Source organism: Carcharhinus amblyrhynchos, chromosome 13, assembly GCF_965287045.1.
Source record: "Carcharhinus amblyrhynchos chromosome 13, sCarAmb.v2.hapA, whole genome shotgun sequence".
NCBI classification, from domain to species: Eukaryota; Metazoa; Chordata; class Chondrichthyes; order Carcharhiniformes; family Carcharhinidae; genus Carcharhinus; species Carcharhinus amblyrhynchos.
The window spans coordinates 68640951-68662264 of NC_137336.1; the positions used below are offsets into that span (position 1 = coordinate 68640951).

The following is a 21314-nucleotide window of genomic DNA, read 5'->3' on the forward strand; positions in this document are numbered from 1 at the left end:
CTGCGTACAGTTCTGGTCGCCTTACTACCGGAAGGACGTGGAGACTCTGGAGAGAGTGCAGAGGAGGTTTACCAGGATGTTGCCTGGTATGAAAGGACTGGGGTATGAGGAAAGATTGAAGAAATTGGGGCTCTTTTCCCTTGAAAGACACCGACTGAGGGGAGATCTAATAGGGGTATATAAGATTATGAAGGGTATAGATAGAGTAAACAGAGGTAAGCTATTTCCTATGATAGAGACACGTAGGACAAGGGGCCATGGACTTAAGGTGAGGGGGGAGCGGTACAACACAGATATTAGAGGGAGATTTTTCACACAGAGGGTAGTGGGGGTATGGAATGCTCTGCCAAGTAAGGTGGTGGAGGCAAACACGCTAGAGTCATTTAAGAGTAACTTAGACAGGCATATGACTGAGTTGGAGATGGGTGGATTTCGGAGAACCTTTCAAATAAGGGTCATTAGCATTGGGGCGTCCCTGGTAATGTAAATGGGTATAGTATGATAATTTTTTTTCTCTCTTTCATTCACAGGTTTTAAGTCGGTCCACCTCGTGTCCAATGAGGGGCATACAGACGATGGGTCATACTGGGGCTGCTCTTGGTTGTTCGAGATTGGCCTAGTGCTTCATGTCGTTAGTGTGTGCCTAAACTGGACAAGATACTGGGCAAGACGACAGCTCAGTGACTATCGCTGATTGCTGTACAGACACATGGATTTGGGCCGGTGTCTGTGGGAGTTTACGCATTCTCCCCGTGCTTGTGTGGGTTTTCTCCAGGTGCTCCGGTTTCCTCCCACACCCCAAAGATGTGCTGTTAGGCTGATTGGCAGTAATAAATTGTCCCTAAATCAGTTTCCCTCAATCTGGATGGCCATAAAACATTAGATAGGGGTCATGAGTAGAGAGATGGACTGGTGGTGTTGAGATGGCGGCGCGGGCTCGTTGGGCCGAAGGGCCTGTTTCCCGGGCTGATTTTGTTCTTTGTTCTTTTGGAGGGGATGGGGAAAGGGGGAGGGGATGGGGGAAAGGGGGAGGAGGTGGGGGAAAGGGGATGGGGAAGCGGGGAGGGGATGGGGGAATAGAGGTGAGGGGAGGGGAAGGGGGGAGGGGAAGGGGGGAGGGGAGGGGATGGGGAAACGGGGATGGGGAAAGGGGGGAGGGGATGGGGAAAGGGGGGAGGGGATGGGGAAAAGGGGGAGGGGATGGGGGAAATGGGGGAGGGGAGGGGATGAGGGGGAGAGGATCAGGGATGGGGAGGGGTGGGGGAAGGGGAAGGGGGAAACGGGGGAGGGGTGGGGAAAGGGGGGAGAGGATCGGGGATGGGGGAGGGGTGGGGGAAGGGAAGAGGAGGATGGGGAGGGGATGGTGGGGTGGGGGGAGGGGAGTGGGGATGGGATGGTGGGGTGGGGGGAGGGGATGGTAGGGTGGGGGAGGGGAGGGTGAGTGGAGGAGGGGTTGGGAGGAGTGGGGGGGATGGAGAGAAGGAGGGGAGGGGGTGGGGAGATGGGATGAGGGGGAGTGGAGGGGGAGGGGATGGAGAAAAGGAGGTGGGGGAGTTGATGGGGGAAAGGAGGTGGGGGAGGGGATGGGGGAAAGGAGGTCGGGGAGGGGATGGGGGAGGGGAAAAAGGAGGAGGGAAGGGGGGAGGGGAATGGGGGATGGGGAAAGGAGGAGGGGATGGGGAAAGGGGGGGGGGAAGGGGGGAGGGGATGGGGAAGGGGGAAGGAGGGGATGGGGGAAAGGGGGGAGGGGATGGGGAAAAGGGGGAGGGGATGGGGAAAAGGAGGAGGGGATGGGGAAAAGGGGGAGGGGATGGGGAAAAGGGGGGAGGGGAAGGGGGGAAGGGATGGGGGAAAGAGGGGATGGGGGAAGAGGGGGAGGGGGGAAGTGAGGGGGTAGGGGATATGGAGGGGTGGGGGGAAGGGAGGGGAGGGGGATGGAGGGGGGAGGGTGATGAGGAGGGGAGGGTGATGGAGGGGGGAGGGGATGGAGGAGGGGAGTGGAGGGAGGGTGAGGTGAGCGGGATGGAGGGAGGGGGAAGGAAGGTGGGGGGAGGGGAGGCAGAGGTGTGATGGGGGATGGAAGGAGGGGGTGCGGGATGGAGGGGAGGATGGATGGATCGAGGGAGGAGTGGATGAAGGGGAGGGGGTGGGTGGGAGGATGGATGGAGGGGGGAGGGGGTGGGACGGAGGGCAGATGGATGGAGGGGGGATGGCGGGGAGGGGGATGGTGGTGGTGGAGGAGAAGGGGAGGGGGAGGGATGGGGAATGGGGGAGGGATGGTGGCAGTGGAGGGAGGGAGGGGCGGAGGTGGGAGGGGGAGTTAGTGGGAGAGGAGGAGGAGGGAGGGGTGGAACTGGATGAACTTTGGATCTTCGGGAGGCAGAGGGGGGTAATAGATAGCAGTTATCAGGAAGTAGTAACACCTAAAAACGAAGCTAGCTGGGTGACCGTCAGGAGAGAGAGGAGGGGAGGAAGCAGTCAGTGCAGGGACCCCCTGTGGTTGTTCCCCTCCAAAATAAGTATACCACTTTGGATACTGTGGGAGGGGATGACCTTCCAGGGGTAAGCCACGGTGACCAGGTCTCTGGCACAAGTCGGGCTCTGTAGCTCAGAAGGGAAAGGAGGAGAATGAGCAATAATAGCGGGGACTCAACGTTAGAGGCACAGACAGGCGATTCTGTGGGCACGAACGAGACTCCAGAATGGTAGTCTGCCTTCTGGTGCCAGAGTCCTGGATCTCCCTGAGTGGGTAGAAAGCATCCTAAAAAGGGAGGGGAATCAGATAGACATCATTGTCCACGTTGGTACAAATGTTGTAGGCAGAAAGAGCAGGGAGGTCCTGCAAGAGCAATTTAGGGAGTTAGGTAGAAGGTTAAAAAGCAGGACCTCTAGGGTAGCAATCTCTGGATTGCTCCCTGTGCCACGTGCTCGTGAGGCTAAGAACAGGGAGATTGTGCAGCTGAACACGTGGCTAAAGAACTGGTGCAGGAGGGAGGGTTTCAGATTCGTGGATAACTGGGAAGTCTTTCAGGGAGGATGGGACCTCCCTGGCTGGGAGGTTTGCTAATGTGGTTCGGGTGTGTTTAAACTAATATGGCAGGAGGGTGGAGATCGGAACAATAGGTCAGCAAGTGCAGAGACTGGGAAAGAGCATGGGACCAAGACAAGGCTATGTAAGAGGAAGAGCAATCTGGGGGAGGATGAACTCAGTGGGCCTGGAGGTCTGGAGTGCATGTGCTTCGATGTAAGGAGCATAATGGGCAAAACAGATAAACTTAGAGCCTTAATGCATGATTGGATGTGATTGCAATGACAGAGATTTGGTTTAAAAAAGGGCAGAACTGGCAGCTGAATATTCCGGGGTATAAGTGATTTAGGCGAGACAGAGGAGGGGTTAGAAGAGGTGGGGGAGTAGCAATATTCGTTAGGGAGCATATCACAGCAGTACAGAGGGTGGACAATTTGAAAAGATCATGTAATGAGACAATGTGGGTAGAGCTCAGAAACAGGAAGGGCGCAGTCACTATGCTGGGGGTTTTCTACAGGCTCCCAACAGCCCACGTGAAGTTGAAGAACATGCTAGTATGTAAAGAGATTCTGGACAGGTGTAGAAAAAATAGGATTGTTGTAGTGCGAGATTTTAATTTCCCTCATATAGTCTGGAAATCCCTTAGAACTGGAAGAATTTGTAAAATGTGTCCAGGAAGGTTCTTTGGAACAATATGTTAACAGTCCAACTAAAGAGGGAGCTATACTGGACCTAGTACTGGGATGTGAGCCCACTCAGATCATCAAAGTTTCAGTGGAGGACCATGTGGCGAACAGTGACCACAATTCTGTAAACTTTCGGACAGTCATGGAAAAGGATGAGTGTTGTCCTATGAGCAAGATGCTGAATTGGGGGAAGGCTAACTACAGCCGCAATAGACAGGATTTGGTGGCTGTTGATTGGGAGACGCTGTTCGAGGGTAAATCCAGATTTGGCACATGGGAGTCATTTAAGGAGCAGTTGGTAGGGAACCTGGACAGGCATGTGCCTGTAAAAAGAAAGGACAGGAAAGGTAGGATTCATGGATAACCAGAGAAATTGTGAATCTAATCGAAAAGAAAAAAGAGGCATACATAAGGTCCAGGCAGCTAAAAACAGATGAAGCAATGGAGGAATACAGAGAAAGTAGAAAAGAGCTCAAACGGGGAGTTAGAAGGGCAAAAAGGGGTCACGGAGAATCCCAAGGCATTTTATACAAATGTTAGGAACAAGAGGGTTGTCCGAGAAAGAGTCGGACCTCTCAAGAACAAAGGAGGGGAATTATGCTTAGAACTCAAGGAAGTAGGTGAGATCCTAAATGAATACTTTGCATCAGTATTCACAAAGGAGAGGGACACATTGATTGGTAGTGTCTCAAAGGGATGTTTAGACCCGTTGGAACAAATCACAATTATAAGGGAGAAAGTGTCAGGTGTTTTAGGAAGCGTTAAGGTAGACAAGTACACAGGGCCAGATGGCATTTGTCCTAGGTTACTGAAAGAGACAAGAGATGAAATTGCTGGGCCTCTAACAGAAATCTTTGTTTCTTCATTGAACACAAGTGAGGTCCCAGGGAATTGGAGGACAGCAAATGTTATTTTAAAAGGGTAGCAAGGATAACCCGAGTAATTATAGGCCAGTGAGCTTCACGTCTATGGTAGGGAAATTGTTGGAGAGGATTCTTAGAGATAGGATCTATACACATTTAGAACTGAATAGTATCATTAGTGATAGACAACATGGTTTTGTACAAGAGAGATCATGCCTCACAAATTTGGTTGAGTTTTTTGAGGAGGTGACAAAAATGATTGACGAGGGAAGGGTTGTGGATTTACATGGATTTCAGTAAAGCACTTGACAAGGTCCCTCATGGCAGGCTGGTGCAAAAGGTTAAATCTCACGAGATCAAAGGTGAACTAGCTAGATGGGTACAGAACTGGCTTGGCCATAGAAAAAAGTCTGACAACACCAGGTTTTAGTCCGACCGATTTATTTGATGATAGACTCACAAGCTTTCGAGGTTTCCCTCTTCGTCAGGTGGAACCTGGTGTTGTCAGACTTTTTACTGTGTTTACGCCAGTCCAACGCCGGCATACCCACATCTTGGCCATAGAAGACAGAGGCTAGAAGTGGAGGGGTCTTTTTCTGATTGGAGGTCTGTGACTAGTGGTGTTCCGCAGGCTCTGTACTAAGACCTCTGCTGTTTGTGATATATATAAATGATTTGGAAGAAGATGTAGCTGGTCTGATTAGTGAGTTTGCGGATGACACAAAGGTTGCTGGAGTTGCGGATGGTGATGAACATTGTCCCCTCACCTCACCTCATGTCACTTCACCTTCCCCTCCTCCCTTCCCCCTCCACAACTCCCCTCCTCCCTCCCGTCCCCCCCTCCCCTTCATAATTTTATAAGTTTCTATTAAGTTGCCCCTCAATCTCCATCTTTCCAGGGAGAACAACCCTAGTTTACTCAATCTCACCTCATAGCTAAGATCCTCCATACCAGGCAACATCCTGGTAAACCTTTTCTGCACTCTCTGGTAAGTGTGGCGACCAGAACTGGACGCAGTACTCCAAATGTGGCCTAACCAACATTCTATATAATTGCAACATCATATGCCAACTTTTATACTCTGTATCCCGTCCAATAAAGGCAAGCATGCCGTATACCTTCTTCACCACCTTTTTCACCCGTGCTGCCACCTTTAAGGATCTTGCACACCCAGATCCCTCTGTGGGTCTTAGCTATGAGGTGAGATTGAGTAAATTAGGGTTGTTCTCCCTGGAAAGATGGAGATTGAGGGGCAACCTAATAGAAGTTTATAAAATTATGAAGGGGAAGGGGCACGGGAGGGAAGAGGGGAGGTGTGGAGGGGGAAGGGGGAGGAAGGGGGATAGTAGGGGGAGGAGGAGGAGGAGGGGGAGGGTGAGGGAGTGGGGGGAGGGGGTAGTGGGGGGGTTGGGGGGAAGGGGGTGGGGGTGAGGGAGGGGGATTGGGGAGGACATAGGGAGGGTGCAGGGAGGGGTTGGGCAGTTAGGAGGAGGTAGGGGAGAGCGGAGGGGGAGAGGGGAATGGGGGAGAGAGCAAGGGGAAGGAGAGGGGGGGGAACGGGGTGGGGAAGGGGGATGGGGAGGCACTGGGGGAGGGGGGGACAGGGGAAGGAGGGAGGGGGAGGAGGGAAGGGGGAGGGGACCAGTGGGGGTGGAGGGGGAGACCAGCAGGGGAGGGAACTGGGGGGAAAAGGAGGGGGAGGATGGGACCAGTTGCCGGAGGAAGAAGGGTTATCAGCGAGGTAGGGGGAACCAGCTGGGGAGGGGGGGAACCAGTGGAGCACGGGGGTGGTAGGGAGGGGGGGAGCCAGCAGGCAAAGGAGTGGGGGAGTGAGGAGGAGGGAGGAAAGGGAAGGAAGGGGGGAGTGAGGGAGGAGAGGATCGTGGAGGGGAGATGGGGGAGGGAGGCAATGGGGGGAGAAGGTGGCGGAGGGAGGGTGGGGGGGAGACCAGTGAGAGAGGGAACCGGGGTGGATGAAGGATGGGGGAACAGCAGGGAGGAGGGGGAACAGAGGGGAACAGCGGGGAGGTGGAGATGGGGGAACAGCAGGGGAGGTGGAGGCAGGAGAACAGAGGGGGAGAGTGAGGGGGGAACAGTTGGGGGGGGAAGTGGGGACAGCGCAGGGATGGGAGGGGAGGATCAGTGGGGGGACGGCGAACAGTGGGGAAAACAGCAGGAGTGGGGTAAAGCAGGGAGCAACAGTGGGGGGGATGCAGCAGGGGGAAGGAGGAACATTGGGGGTACAGTGGAGGGGAGGAGGGCACAGTGAGGGGGAGGGAGGAACAGTGGGGGGAGCAGCAGGGGGAGAGGGAACAGTGAGGGCAAGTGGGGAATAGCAGGGTGGGAGGGGGGAACAATGGGGGGAGGAAGGAATAGTGGGGGCGGGGGAAAGGGGGATGGAAAACTGGAGGAGGGAAAAGTGGGGGCAGGGGGAAAAGCAGGGGTGGGGAGAAAAGCAGGGGCGGCAGAGAAGGGGGCACAGTGGGAGGGGGAACAGTGGGGGAGGGGGGAGCCGCAGTGGTGGGGGGGGAGGGGAACAGCAGAGAGGAAACAGTGGAGGAGGAGGGGGAATGGGGGAAACAGGGATCAGCAGTGGGGGCGATGGCAGTGGGAGAGGGGGAACCGTAGGGGGAGGAGCACAGCAGGGTGAGGAGGGTGATGAGTGCTCAGGTACCTGTATTTGTGATGGGATTGTGAGAGTGCTTTTAAACTGTAATCTTAGATAGAATCCCTGCAGTGCAGAAGGAGGGTATTAATCCATTGCCTTCACCAACCACAATCATACCCAGCTTCCATTCCCGCAACTCTACATAGTTGGAGTCCCCCTAACACGAGGGGGAATTTAATACGACCAAATTGCCTAACCCACACATCTCTCGACCTGCGGGAGGAAACCAGATCATCCAGAGGAAACCCACACAGTCACAGGGAGAACGTGCAAACTCCACACAGACCATGACCTAAGCCAGGAATCGAACCTGGTTCCCTAGCATTGTGAGGCAGCAGTGCTAACCACTCTGCCACTGTTGGTTCACATTGTCGCCAAGAGATTTTGAATCTGTATTGCAATGCTAATGGCATTCCCAGCGATCAATCCTTAGAATTGCTTGTGAAGTAGTTCTGCCTCCCACACCCAACAAACCTTGTTTCCCTCATGTAGAGATAACTCAAACACTGACTTTTTGTTAAAACAATCATCTAAGAACAGCAATAGCTTTACTAGCATAACTTAATATTTGGGCAGTAAATTATAGTAAAGCACTATATTAAGTTGAGAAAAGTAAACACTTGATATGTTGATAATCACAGAATAACTTTTTCCCTTCCACTTGTCATTATCACATATTTTTTCTCCTTTCCAGTTTAACTTCAAATTTTTCTTATTCTACCGATTTAGGGACACAACAACATCTCTGCTCTATTTTCAACTTCATGGGGCTGAAATCCAGTATAGACTCCTGTTCTCCTGTTGGAATATTATGGGTGGAGGATAGGAAAAATCTTCATGGAATTCCTGCCTCCACTGAATCATTTGCTGTTTATTGAATCAAATATTGTCTCCAAAGCAGCCTCTTTCCTTCAGCCAAATGACAAATAAGCCAAGCGTTTCACATCTGCCTCATAGCCCAAGCCTGTATAAGATGTATATAGAACAACACAGAACAGATTGCTAGCTCAATCACCCTTACTGGCATTTCCCTGCCACATGTACAATGTCGTTCTGATCACATTTACCTACCCTGTTTTCTGATCTCTTTTAATTTAACATTAATTTAACATTTTAATTTAACAATTTAACATGGGATGTCGACACAGTTTCTCCCTCAACCCATAAATCTGGAAGTGGATCCAACATTCAAAGCTGGAAGTGGATCCAGATTATGGATCCAGATTCCATAAATCTGGAAATGGATCCAACATTTAAACAATCTATGTTTAAATGTCAACAAAGATTGACAAAGAAGTTGATAAAGAAGGGTAGGAGAAACTATGAAGCTGGGCTAGCACTTAATATAAAAAAGGATAGCAAGAGTTTTTATAAATATATAAAAAGGAAGAGGCTGGCTAGGGTGAACGTTGGACACTTAGAGGACGAAAGGGGGACTTAGTGGTAGGGGATGGGGAAATAGCTGAGGTCTTGAATAACTTTTTTGTTTCGGTCTTCACGGAGGAGGACGTGAATAATTTGCCAGGTGTTAGCGATGGAAAGGTGGTAGGACTGGAGGGTCTCAATGACATTATTGTTACTAGAGAGGCGGTGCTCGACAGACTGGAGGGACTGATTGTGGACAAGTCCCCAGGACCGGATGGAATGCATCCGAGGGTTCTGAAAGAAATGGCGGAGGTGATAGTGGATGCCTTGGTGGTTATTTTCCAAACGTCGCTGGATTCCGGGGAAGTGCCGGAAGATTGGAAAACGGCTAATGTTACGCCGTTGTTTAAGAAGGGTGGCAGGCAAAAGGCAGGGAATTATAGGCCGGTTAGTTTAATGTCTGTTGTAGGTAAAATGTTAGAATCCGTCATCAAGGAGGAAATAGTGAGGCATCTTGAGGGGAATTGCTTGATAGAGCAGACGCAGCACGGTTTCGTTAAGGGGAAGTCGTGTCTGACAAATTTATTGGAGTTCTATGAGGATGTGTCTCGGGCGGTGGATAGAGGACAGCCGGTGGATGTGGTCTTTCTTGATTTTCAGAAGGCGTTTGACAAGGTACCTCACAAGAGATTATTGCAGAAGGTAAGAGGGCATGGAGTTGGGGGTAGGGTGTTAGCGTGGATAGAGGATTGGCTGTCAAATAGGAGGCAGAGAGTGGGGGTTAATGGGTGCTATTCGGATTGGCGGTTGGTGACTAGTGGAGTGCCCCAGGGGTCGGTGCTGGGGCCTCAGCTATTTACCATTTATATAGGTGATCTGGAGGAGGGAACCGAGTGTATGGTGTCGAAATTTGCTGATGACACCAAGATTGGTGGAACGGCAAATTGCACGGAGGGTGTGGAGAGTCTGCAGAAGGATCTAGATAGGCTGGGCGAATGGGCCAGGAAATGGCAAATGGAATTTAATGTTGGCAAGTGCGAGGTGGTCCACTTTGGTAGGAATAATGGTAGGAAGGACTATTACTTACGTGGCGAAAAACTGCAGCATGCGACGGTGCAGAGGGACCTCGGGGTCCTTGTGCATGAGTTGCAAAAACCCAGCCTGCAGGTGCAGCAGGTGGTCAGGAAGGCTAATGGGATGCTGGCCTTCACAGCGAGGGGGATTGAATATAAAAGTAGGGAGGTCTTGCTGCAGCTGTATAGGGCACTGGTGAGGCCGCAGCTGGAGTACTGTGTGCAGTTTTGGTCGCCGCACTTACGCAAGGATATTTTGGCCTTGGAGGGAGTGCAGAGGAGGTTTACTAGGCTGATACCGGAGTTGAGGGGGTTGAGCTATGAGGAGAGGCTGAATAAACTAGGCTTGTTAGAGTTTAGAAGAATGAGGGGAGATCTTATTGAGACATATAAGATGATGAATGGGATGGATAGGATAGAGGTGGAGAGACTCTTCCCGCTCAGAAAGGACAGTAGGACTAGGGGGCACAGCCTCAAGATAAAGGGGGGGGGGCGGTTTAGAACGGAGTTGAGGAGGAACTTCTTCACTCAAAGGGTGGTGAATCTCTGGAATTCTGTGCCCGTTGAGGTGGTGGAGGCTGCCTCGCTAAATATTTTTAAGACGCGGGTTGATGGGTTTTTGATAAGCGAGGGGATTAAGGGTTATGGGGAGAGGGCGGGAATGTGGAACTGAGCAGCGACAGATCAGCCATGATCTTATTGAATGGCGGGGCAGGCTCGAAGGGCTAGATGGCCTACTCCTGCTCCTATTTCTTATGTTCTTATTCCCTTTAAGAAGATTCCCCTGTCCACTGTTCTAAAGCTCTGATGATTAATCTTGTATCAATGCCTCTTTGTTTCTGACCTTTCAACTGCTGGGAACAGATGGCTCCTATCTACCCAATCCCATTTTTAAATCTTTAAACATATTTCATATATTAACTTGTCATCTGCATTGCTTGAATGAAATTATACCAAGTATTTCAAGGTTTTTCTCATATTTGTATTTCCTTTGACCAGATACATGCTATGAAATACACTCACGGTATATATTACCTCCAGCTGAGATCATATTAAGAAATACAAACTGAACATGCTGGAAAAGGTCAGCAGGTATAGCAGCATATAAATACCGAGAATTAATCACTGGAATTTTATCACCCTGCCCACTACAGAATCGGAGCAGATGAGGGGCAGATGATGGAAATGTCTGCTGACCTCGAGCGAGATTTTCCAATACCAGGTAGAGCGAGGCCGTAAAATCCTGCCTAGGATTTCGAATTCAATACAACTCTTCTTCAAACTCTGGTTGTCTCTCCACAGTTTGAGTTTTTCCAGCATTTTCTGTTTTCATTTCAGATTTCCAGCATCTGTGGTACTTTGCTTTAATAAATCTAATTAAGATTTTCTATAAGCTTATCATCACCTCCGAGCACTTCAACATCCCAACCTGGAAAGGTTGCTGACAACAAAGTAAACTTAGGGCAATCATTGGAAGGAGATAACATCCAAGATGCTGAACCGTGGCATGCTTTTGCTAAATAAACAGCAGACGAAAAGCACCATGGATCATGTGCTGCATGAGAGTGGGCACTTACTGAGGTTTTACTTTCTATGGTTCATTTCTCTTGACAATGTCATCATTAATAATGAACAATTATATGACATTACATTGGTGAGCATTTGGTGGATTTTGACCATGCTTTGCTTTTCAAAGTGGTACACCATTTTCTTGCAGAAAATCATTGCTGGATCATGTTGTGAAAACAGTGTAAGTTTGAACAGGTCATGCAAAAGAAAACATGGATGAGAGAGGAAGATAAGAACAGAGGAAGAAAGGGAGGGAGGGAGGCACGAAGAAAAAAAATACTTGATTATTTTTTGAAATGTAGTCACTTTTCTAGCTGCCAATTTGCACACAGGAATGTTCCACAAGCATCAAAGACCAGCTAATCTATACTTGGTGATGATAGTTAAGGAAATAACATTGACTGTAATCATTGTGCCAACCTCCAACTATTATATATGTGGTTTTGGAAACTGAGAAACAAGCCCTGTGGATATATGGAAGAAAGGTTGATAAGGAAAATATTCTTTAGATGCCTTTAACACAGAGTGAGTAAATTGAGAACACGGTTCAATTTAAATCATCATTGCAAAACAGAGAAATTTGGGCCTAATGTACATTCTTCACACAGTGATCAAAACCTGAAATGCTTTTTGGATAGCTTCCTGAAGGAACGTCTGCACACATTGATTGTTCAGACCCTTTGTTCCAGAATGTTTTATGCACAGTGTCATTAGTTCAGAACTTTTCACATCACTCCAAAGCAGCAAATGTGCCCAATTTACCCAAGAAGAATTGTTTGAAGAACTGATAGCATTTGTTCAAGTGTACCTTATGGACCTCAGTGGAATGCAGAATCCAGCATCTGAAAGGCAGCTGATCGCTACTGCATTTACTATGACTACTGAGAGCTAAAATCAGCCTGAAACAGACTGAGGTTATCAAATATTCCAGAGGTTGTGGAGGATCCTGCATTTTCAGAGAGGTTGGGGGAATCAAAAGTGAGTATCAGGGCAAGATTGAATGTGAATGTGTAAGGATTCTCAATACTCTGGAGTTCTACCTACCTACCTTCAAAGATCAAGGAATGTCGTTCAGAATATTAAAGATTTTGGCATAATGACCCTGAAAGGGTGGAGTGCACATGGACTGCAGGAAGACATTAAATAGTGGGCTCAATAGGGTAGACAGACTTTCTATCCTGTGATCGGGTAGAAAGGTAGCGAATTCTGGAAACAGATTGAATTGTTGCTGAGAGACCATGATTGTTCAGTAAAGGTCTTAAAGATGAGGCCAGCAATCATAGACCAGCCAGACAGTTCATCTAAAGTCGTGGGGTAAACAACTATTCGGGATAGAATTAGTTGCCACAAGGAAAAAAGTGGGTTGATTAGGATAGATTTCTAAAGGAGAAATCATGTTAAATTAACTTACAAAGAACAGTATACCACAGAGACAGGCTCTTCAGTCCACCAAGCCTGCACCGATCACGTTGTCTTATCTAGACCAACCACCTGTATTCCACTGTATCCATGTGCCTATTCAGATAAGTCTTAAATGTTGCTAATATACCTGCTCAACCATCTCACTTGGCAGTGCATTCCAGGCCCCCACCACTCTCTGTAAAAAACTTCCCCCACACATCTCCAATGAGAGGGTGCAAAAGAGGTTTATCGAAATGGTTTCAGGGATGAAAAGCTTCAATTGTAAGGATGGTTTGGAAAGGTTTAGATGTTCTCCTTGGAGAGGAGATTTAATACAGATGTTCAAAATCATGAGGAGGTTGGACAGGGTAGTTAGGGAGAAACTGTTCCCGTTCTTAAAAAGATCGTGAATGAAAGGGTACAGATTTAAAGTGATTTGAAAAAGGAACAAAAATGATCTGAGAAAAGGTTTTTTCGCAAGCGAGCGCTTAAGGTCTAGAACGCTCTGCCTGGAGGTGTGGTGGAGATAGCTTCAATTGAGGCATTCAAGAGAACTTTAGATGATTACTTGAATAGAAATGACATGGAGGGGAATATGCAGGAGAATGACACTAAATCATAATGCTCATTTGGATAGCCCATGCAAACATGTTGGGCCAAATAGCCTCATTCTCCACCGCAACAATTCAGTAATTCTGTGTTAGGGTAGAGTGAGCATTTGATGTGGGAGGAGATTAAATGACTATAGGCTGTGATAAGCTGAATAAATATCTGGGTACAGAGCTTATAGTGTGTACATAAAATACAGAAGGAGCTGGATTGAAGACCAAAAGGGCTTCTTGTCATTTTACCTTCCTTTAGCTCATTGATTGTCACAGATGATGGTGCCAATTAATTAATCTTGTCTTAATTGTGAAGGTTTTTATCTGTTGACCTATATAGACATTATAAAAGTGAAAAGACATTTGTTAATATGTTATGTACTGTTTTGCCACAAGATAAAATACAGCACATCACTAAACATTATAAGTGAAACATTTAAAAATTATTATGCATTACACAAAACTGCAGACAGCAAATGTTTAAATGGTACTTTTGAATGACAATGGTTAAACTATATACAGCTGAAATTTTTACTCAAAGGCCACACATTTTTATCAAATAGTTAATATTGGATAACTATGTTCCACTCCGCAAGACATATTTTCAATAGATGTTCATGTTTTTCGGTATTCGTAGTCACCCGAGATCTCATAATCATCATCTGCATCGCCATAATCATCTTCAACTTCCTCATCATCTGTGATATAATTTCTATCTTTGCTTTTCAAACTCATTTCCATTGCTAATGGTGAATCTGTAGGTTAAAATCATACAGGCATTAAACCTACATGTGAGACCCTAAACAAAGAAATTATATTTCTATAGGCTCTGATATTAATTGAAGGTGGGACGGACTGGTGCATGTGAGGGATTGTGGAGAGTTAACACGTTCAATTACAAAGCTTGGTGCAGTTTAAACACTGGGGCCTTATCACTGTTTGACCAGTGGACAAGGGTGGGAATTCATGACATCAAACCTTTCTTGGAAGTCAGGCAAATCTCAGAGATAGGAACTTCATTGAAGGAGAAGGGGAGTGGGGGAAGGGGGAGGGAAAGTACAGAGGTACCCCCTGATGGGGCAGAGGAGGCCCAGGGTTTCTTGGTGAATTGGAAGGCACATTCCTGGACCACAATGAAACAATTATTAAAACTCACTTTGACCTCTCCAGTCTGTGAAGAGCACATGGCAAATAAAGCTCTCACTGTTCACCTGTTAAGGCCTCAAATCAAAATAGCTGACTGCATGGGCCCCAGTTAGATCATGGAAGCCTGATCTTCATACCCAGAGAGAAGCTCATTGGCAATGGGCAAGTCCTTGCTGTCTGAAATTTAAAATTGCATTCAATTAGAATTGCATACATCCTGTCTCTATTGTAACTGATGCAAGAGTTAAAATTGAGACTATTGTCTTTAACCTCCTTCAGGTGCTCTGAAAGCACTTTACAAAATACTCTGGGATTGGTTTTTCAACTTACTGCTGAGGTGTAAAACTGTTGATATTGATCAGAATCCACCACCATATTCATTTTGAAAAACTGTTGTTAAAGGCAGCTGATTTGCAATTCCAGTCTTGTACCCATGCAGCTTTAAATAAATACCTCCTACACTGTTGTTGATGAGACAAACCAAGTTGGCACTGTGCGAGCCACAAGTAGGTGAATGCTTTCATATAGTGTTGATCGGTGATGGGACCTCAGTTTAATACAAGACACAATGTAGCACTCAGTACTTGGAAGAAAGATGCAACCAATTCAACCAAGCTGATACAATGAAGAATATATACTTTAGAAATTGAAGCAGGTGCAGATGAGATTTATCAGAGTGAAACAGGACTTCAGTTATCTGTCCAGATTAGAGTAGTTGGGATTGTTTTCTTTAGCACAGAGAAGGTTAAGCAGAGACATAATTACAAAGGGATAGAGTATAAGAAAATCTGACGGGGATATAAGTAACTAAATAAGGGAGATAAGATAATTGGCAAAAGAACAAAAGACAAGGAGCATTTTTATGCATAGTGGAGGATGGATGCATTTGCAGGGTTGTGGAGAAATAGCAAGTGGGTAGAGGTTATCCTATTGAAATATATAACCCTAGTTGGAAAATACCTGGACTATGATGAGCCTGAGGAAGCTTAGCCATATCTAGATGAGAGTTGGAGGGGATCTTGGAGGTATTCCAATGACATTACTTTCACATTCTTCTTGGTGATCAGAATGGCATGCAGAGGAAAGTGCTGTAGTAACTTTGGTGAGCTGCTATAGTGCATCTTTTAAATTGTACATACTGCAGTCAATGTGAGATGAAACAACATGAACACTTTCCAAAGTACTATAGCATTCCTCCTCTGTCAAACTGCATCAAGATGTGGATATGCCGGCTTTGGACTGGGGTAAACACAGTAAAAAGTCTGACAACACCAGGTTTAAGTCCAACTGATTTATTTGATAGTACACTCACTAGCTTTCGGGGTAGTCCCTTCATCAGGTGAATGGGTGAATGGTCCATTCACCTGACGAAGGGACTAACCCCGAAAACTAGTGAGTGTACTATCAAATAAACTGCATCAAGACCATAGTGATAAATTGTTAAGATATATTTTGTAGTAGTGTTGAGGTAAGGCTTCTCTGCCAGAGGTGCTGGCTTTCAGATATGACAATAAACTACGATGCCATCCAATTCAACATAACAGATTTCATGGCACTATTCTAAAAAGACCAAAGGCATTCTCCCACTAGGGGGTGGCACAGTGGCTAGTATTGCTGCCTCACAGTGCCAAGGACATGGGTTCAGTTCTGGCCTTGAGTTACTGTCTGTGTGGAGTTTGTACATTCTCCCCGTGTCTGCAGAGGTTTCCTCCGGGTGCTCTGGTTTCCTCCCACTGTCCAAAGATGTGCAGGTTTGGTTGATCAGCCATGCTAAATTATCCCTTAGTGTAAGGGGGATCAGGATAAATTTATTGGGTTACAGGGATAGGACCTGGGTGGGATTGTTGTCGGTGCAGGCTCGATGGAAGCCTTACTTCAACACTGCCATGAGAATCAAACCCACAATCATCTGACTCAGAGGCAAAAATGCTACTACAAAGATATCTTAACAGTTTATCACTATGGTCTTGATGCAGTTTGACAGAGAAGGCATGCTATAGTACTTTGGAAAATGTTTATGTTGTTTCACCTCACTTTGACTGCATATGTACAATCTAAAAGATGCACTATAGCAGCTCTCTAAATGGCCTCCTTCTTCACTGTAGATTTGATGATTCTATGAAATGTGCTTCAAACAACACAATTAAAAATAGATGATCTGGTTAGTCACACACTGCCATTTGTGCGACCAAACTGTGTGCAAATGGGCTGCCAATTTTCTACTTTACAACAATGTTTACACTTCAAAAGTAATTCATTGGTAACTAGGGATTTTCTGAGGTCATCAAGGTGCTATAGGAATGCAAGTCTTTGTTTTTTTTCTCTGAAGGCAACACTGTTGGATCAGAAATAATGGAAGCAGTACTTGTTTCAGTAATCTCCCGCAGGGTAGCAGATTTCTTCCTTGCCTGATTCCAGGTTTGGTGCCAGTCTGACACAGCTTTGCCTCTTTCTAGACTGCTCAGGTTCTGAGGCCAAAATGGCACTGATCTTCCTTCCAACATTTCCCGCAAAAATATCTCTTAAAGCAGCCCTGATGAAAAGAACTGTATGGATTCAACAACCTTGTCTATTTATTCTTCCAGAGAGCTTTCCTGCTGTGTTCTTTATCTTGCACCATGATGTTTCCTGTGGACATTGGGTGTCTGATAATGCATGGTGCCATGTGTGCCAAGATGGGGAGGGTACATGTACACAGTTTTGGGCTGATAATGTTCCTGCTGATGCTGCTGTACACGGACAGAAATAGGGAGTTTGTGGAGTGGAACTCTAGAACAAGGGACTTTTTCACACAAACGTTAGAGAAGTTTTGAACTCTCTTCCCAAAAGGATTATGGATACTGGGATAATTTGAGCTGAGTGTTATTTTCATTGGGTAAGGTATGGTTTTCAGGTAATATGGAACCCAGACCAGCCTTAATTTAATCAAATGGACTTTATAAATAAAGGTGTAGAGTACAAAAGCCAGAAAATAAGGCTAAACGCATAGAAAACATCATTTCAGCCTCAGTCAGAGCAATATGTTGAGTTCTGGAAACCATATTTTAGGCAGGATGTGAAAGCTTTTGCATATATGGAAGAGATTTACTGAAATGGATTCCAGGGCTGAAGGATTATGATTACATGGATGGACTGGCAAAGCAGGATATTTGATCAAGATGTTTGAATTCATGAAGAGTTTAGATGGAGTAAGTAAAGAGAAACATCTCCAATGGCTGTTGGGTTGGTAATGGGAGGACACCAATTTAACCCGAGGAGATATGAGGTCAAACCTTTTTTCACAGTGAGTGGTTACAATTTGGAGCACACAGCTTGAGAGTTAGATGGTGGATGCAGAGTCAAAAAGTAACTTTCAGAACAGAATTGGATAAATATTTGATGAAGAAAAAAATAGATGCAGAGATGTGAGGAAGAACCAGTGAATGGGATTAAGTGAAGTTCTCTTTAAAAGAGTTTGCATAGACCCAATGGTTTGTTTCACCCCTGTATGGTACAGGAAAAGACAATGTTAACTAAAAAAAAAATCAAGGGGTAGCTATCAGTTCTCATGCTAAAGTTCAAATTTAAATCTAGAGGAAAACCCCAGAACTGGACCTAGCAGTGCCAAGGATGTTTAAGATTTTAGTGTTTGGAAAATCTCTTTGTTAGCTAAACAATGTTTCGTTGTCTTACCAGGATCATGGACACTCAAACTTGCAGATGCGAATGCTTCTCCATGTTTGTTCCGTGTGTAACAGGTATAGATTCCCTCATCAGACTTTTTCAGCCCCTGAATCTGCAGCCACCCTGTGATACCATATCGCTCTGGCCCACCTCGTGCCTGGAGAAAGAAATAAAAGAGGGAACATTGCACAATTTGTTCTATGTGTGGGAATTATCCATCCAGGAAGCAATGGGTGTCTATCGTTCCCTGTTGCTTTTTCTATGGCTATACCATGGCCAAGTAGAGTTAATTTGTGAATCAATTAGCACCCTTTTTTCCTGAAATCTTGTGGGAGTTTGATATTTGGCATTTTTGCATTTGTCCTGATAAATACAAGAGGAAAAGATTCAGGAACATGGCTCACTTTTCAGCAATATTCAAAATATCTTGGACACTAAAATATTTATAGGATCAAGAGAAACGAGAGTATCTTGCCTGTTTTATAGCAATGTAGTCTTTACCTGAATAGAGATATGAGCATCATCCCCAGGCAGGAAGTTATCATTCCCTTTCTTCCTCCATTCCACAAGAGCCATGGGATACGCAGACACCTCACAGCCAAAGACAATATCGTTGCCTGTAACATTGTGCACATCACGAGGTGGAGTGGTGATCCATGGAACTGTGTGAATGTGAAGAAGATTTACTGGCACTACAATGTCTGATATCTAACACCCTTCACATTCTCTGACATCAATTACATTTCCCATTCATGTGCCAGTCTTGTCTTTGTCTGTCTCTTGTCTCTAAGTCAGAAGATCACAGATTCAGGCTTACCCCAGAACATGTTTACATAATCTGGTCTAAATCTTTCAATGCTGCATTGTTTAAGGTTGCATCTTTTGGGTCAGATCTTAAACCAAAGCTCCAGTTCTCTCAGGTAGATGCAAAAGATCCCACAGCACTATTGAAAGAAGAGTAGGGGAGCCCTCTCTAATATCCTGGTCAATATTTATCACTCAAACAATATCTAAAACAGCTTATCACATTGTGGGACTTTGTGTGAGGATTGGCTGTCTCATTGAGCTACATTTCAATATCAACTATACCTCAAAGATAATTAGCTGACTGTGAAGCAGTTTGGGATGCTATATAAATGCACATTCAGAACAAAGAAAATTATAGCACAGGAACAGGCCCTTTCGCCCTCCATGCTGCCTATAGAACATAGAACATAGAACATAGAACATTACAGCGCGGAACAGGCCCTTCGGCCCACAATGTTGCGCCGACCAGTCTTATTTTCAAAAAAAAAACATTGACCCACTAATCTAAACCAATCCCTTTTCGTCCATAAACCTATCCACCAATCTCTTAAACGCCCCCAAACTAGGCGCATTTACAACTGCAGCAGGCAGGGCATTCCAGTCCCTCACCACCCTCTGGGTAAAGAACCTGCCCCTGACATCCGTCCTATAACTACCCCCCCTTAATTTAAAGCCATGCCTATGTCTCTGTCTGTCTCTTGTCACTAAGTCAGAAGATCATGGGTTCAGGTTCTACTCCAGAACATGTTTACATAATCTGGTCTGAATCTTTTAATGCTGTATTGTTTAAGGTGCCATCTTTTGGATCAGAACTTAAACCAAGGCCCCAATGTCCTCTTAGTTTATCTTTATTACCAGAGATCCTTTGTAATCTTGTTGTTCCTCACACACATAATATTGGAGAAGAGCATGAATTAGTGAAAAGTGCAAAGGTTCACAGTCTGAGGGGCTGTGGCATGGTCACAATCGCCATGTCCATAAACATTTTCAAATTTGTTAATAGGATGATAAGACCTAGGCAACAGGGGGGTTTTATGGAGTTTCATAGTTGATGGAATTGGGGAAGGTGGGCAGGGGTACCCACATTCCACATCTAATGGATAGAAGCATCCTGTCAACTCAATTCAGAATTCAAAGCTAGGACTCTCATCTCACTCACCAGGAATGTCTGGAGTTGGGTCTTGTACCATCACATAGAATTTAGCACACAGAAATAGTGTGATGTTTATATTCCATGCAAGAGCTCTCCCACCTGTTGTAACCTTCTGATACTAGTTCCCATATCTGGTACTACCACCCATATCTTCTATTTAGGGCCCCTAGTTTTAATATCCCTGACAAGTGGAAATATCTTCTCCACTTCTACTCTGTCAAGCCACTTCATAATATTACAACCTCTATACGAACTGATAATTTTTACAAAGAGATTAATAGCTGAAAGAATGACACTTCACGATTTCATGTTTTTAAATGTTTACCGTAACAAATAACTAAAGGCCATATTGAAGAGCACAATTTTGTTTTTTGTAGACAATTTACACTTTAATGTACATCACAACTGTTTACACCTGATATGAACAACACGTTTGTGACTTTGGGAGACTCAGAGTCTATTCATTGTAAACTCAGAGACTGCTGCCATTGTCTCCAAGTACATTCTTCCCAGTAAATTGGAATTTAATGTTGGCAAATGTGAGGTTGTCCACTTTGGTAGGAATAATGGTAGGAAGGATTATTACTTACATGGTGAAAAACTGCAGCATGCGACGGTGCAGAGGAACCTTGGGGTCCTTGTGCATGAGTCGCAAAAACCCAGCCTACAGGTGCAGCAGGTGGTCAGGGAGGCAAATGGGATGCTGGCCTTCATAGCGAGGGGGATTGAATATAAAAGTAGGGAGGTCTTGCTGCAGCTGTATAGGGCACTGGTGAGGCCGCAGCTGGAGTACTGTGTGCAGTTTTGGTCACCGCACTTACGCAAGGATATTTTGGCCTTGGAGGGAGTGCAGAGGAGGTTTACTAGGCTGATACCGGAGTTGAGGGGGTTGAGCTATGAGGAGAGGCTGAATAAACTAGGCTTGTACTCGTTAGAGTTTAGAAGAATGAGGGGAGATCTCATTGAGACATATAAGATGATGAATGGGATAGAACATAGAACATTACAGCGCAGAACAGGGATGGATAGGATAGAGGTGGAGAGGCTCTTCCCGCTCAGAAAGGACAGTAGGACTAGAGGGCACAGCCTCAAGATAAGGGGGGGGGCAGTTTAGAACAGAGTTGAGGAGGAACTTCTTCACTCAAAGGGTGGTGAATCTCTGGAATTCTGTGCCCGTTGAGGTGGTGGAGGCTGCCTCGCTAAATATTTTTAAGATGCAGGTTGATAGGTTTTTGATAGGCAAGGGGATTAAGGGTTATGGGGAGAGGGCGGGAATGTGGAGCTGAGCC

The 21314-nt window shown here is 46.0% G+C and overlaps 1 protein-coding gene across 1 annotated transcript in view; it reads right to left on the reverse strand.

The window, feature by feature from the left end:
• Positions 1 to 13018: 13018 nt before the first annotated feature.
• Positions 13019 to 21314, reverse strand: part of LOC145351566 (kazal-type serine protease inhibitor domain-containing protein 1-like) — a 38586-nt gene continuing 30290 nt past the window's right edge. Inside the window, exons 2-4 of the mRNA XM_080201160.1 lie at positions 18567 to 18727; positions 18075 to 18222; positions 13019 to 14011 (exon numbers count right to left, since the gene is read on the reverse strand). Of these exons, the coding sequence (XP_080057286.1) occupies positions 13872 to 14011; positions 18075 to 18222; positions 18567 to 18727 (449 nt within the window). The 3' untranslated portion in view covers positions 13019 to 13871. The remainder of the gene's footprint in view (positions 14012 to 18074; positions 18223 to 18566; positions 18728 to 21314) is intronic.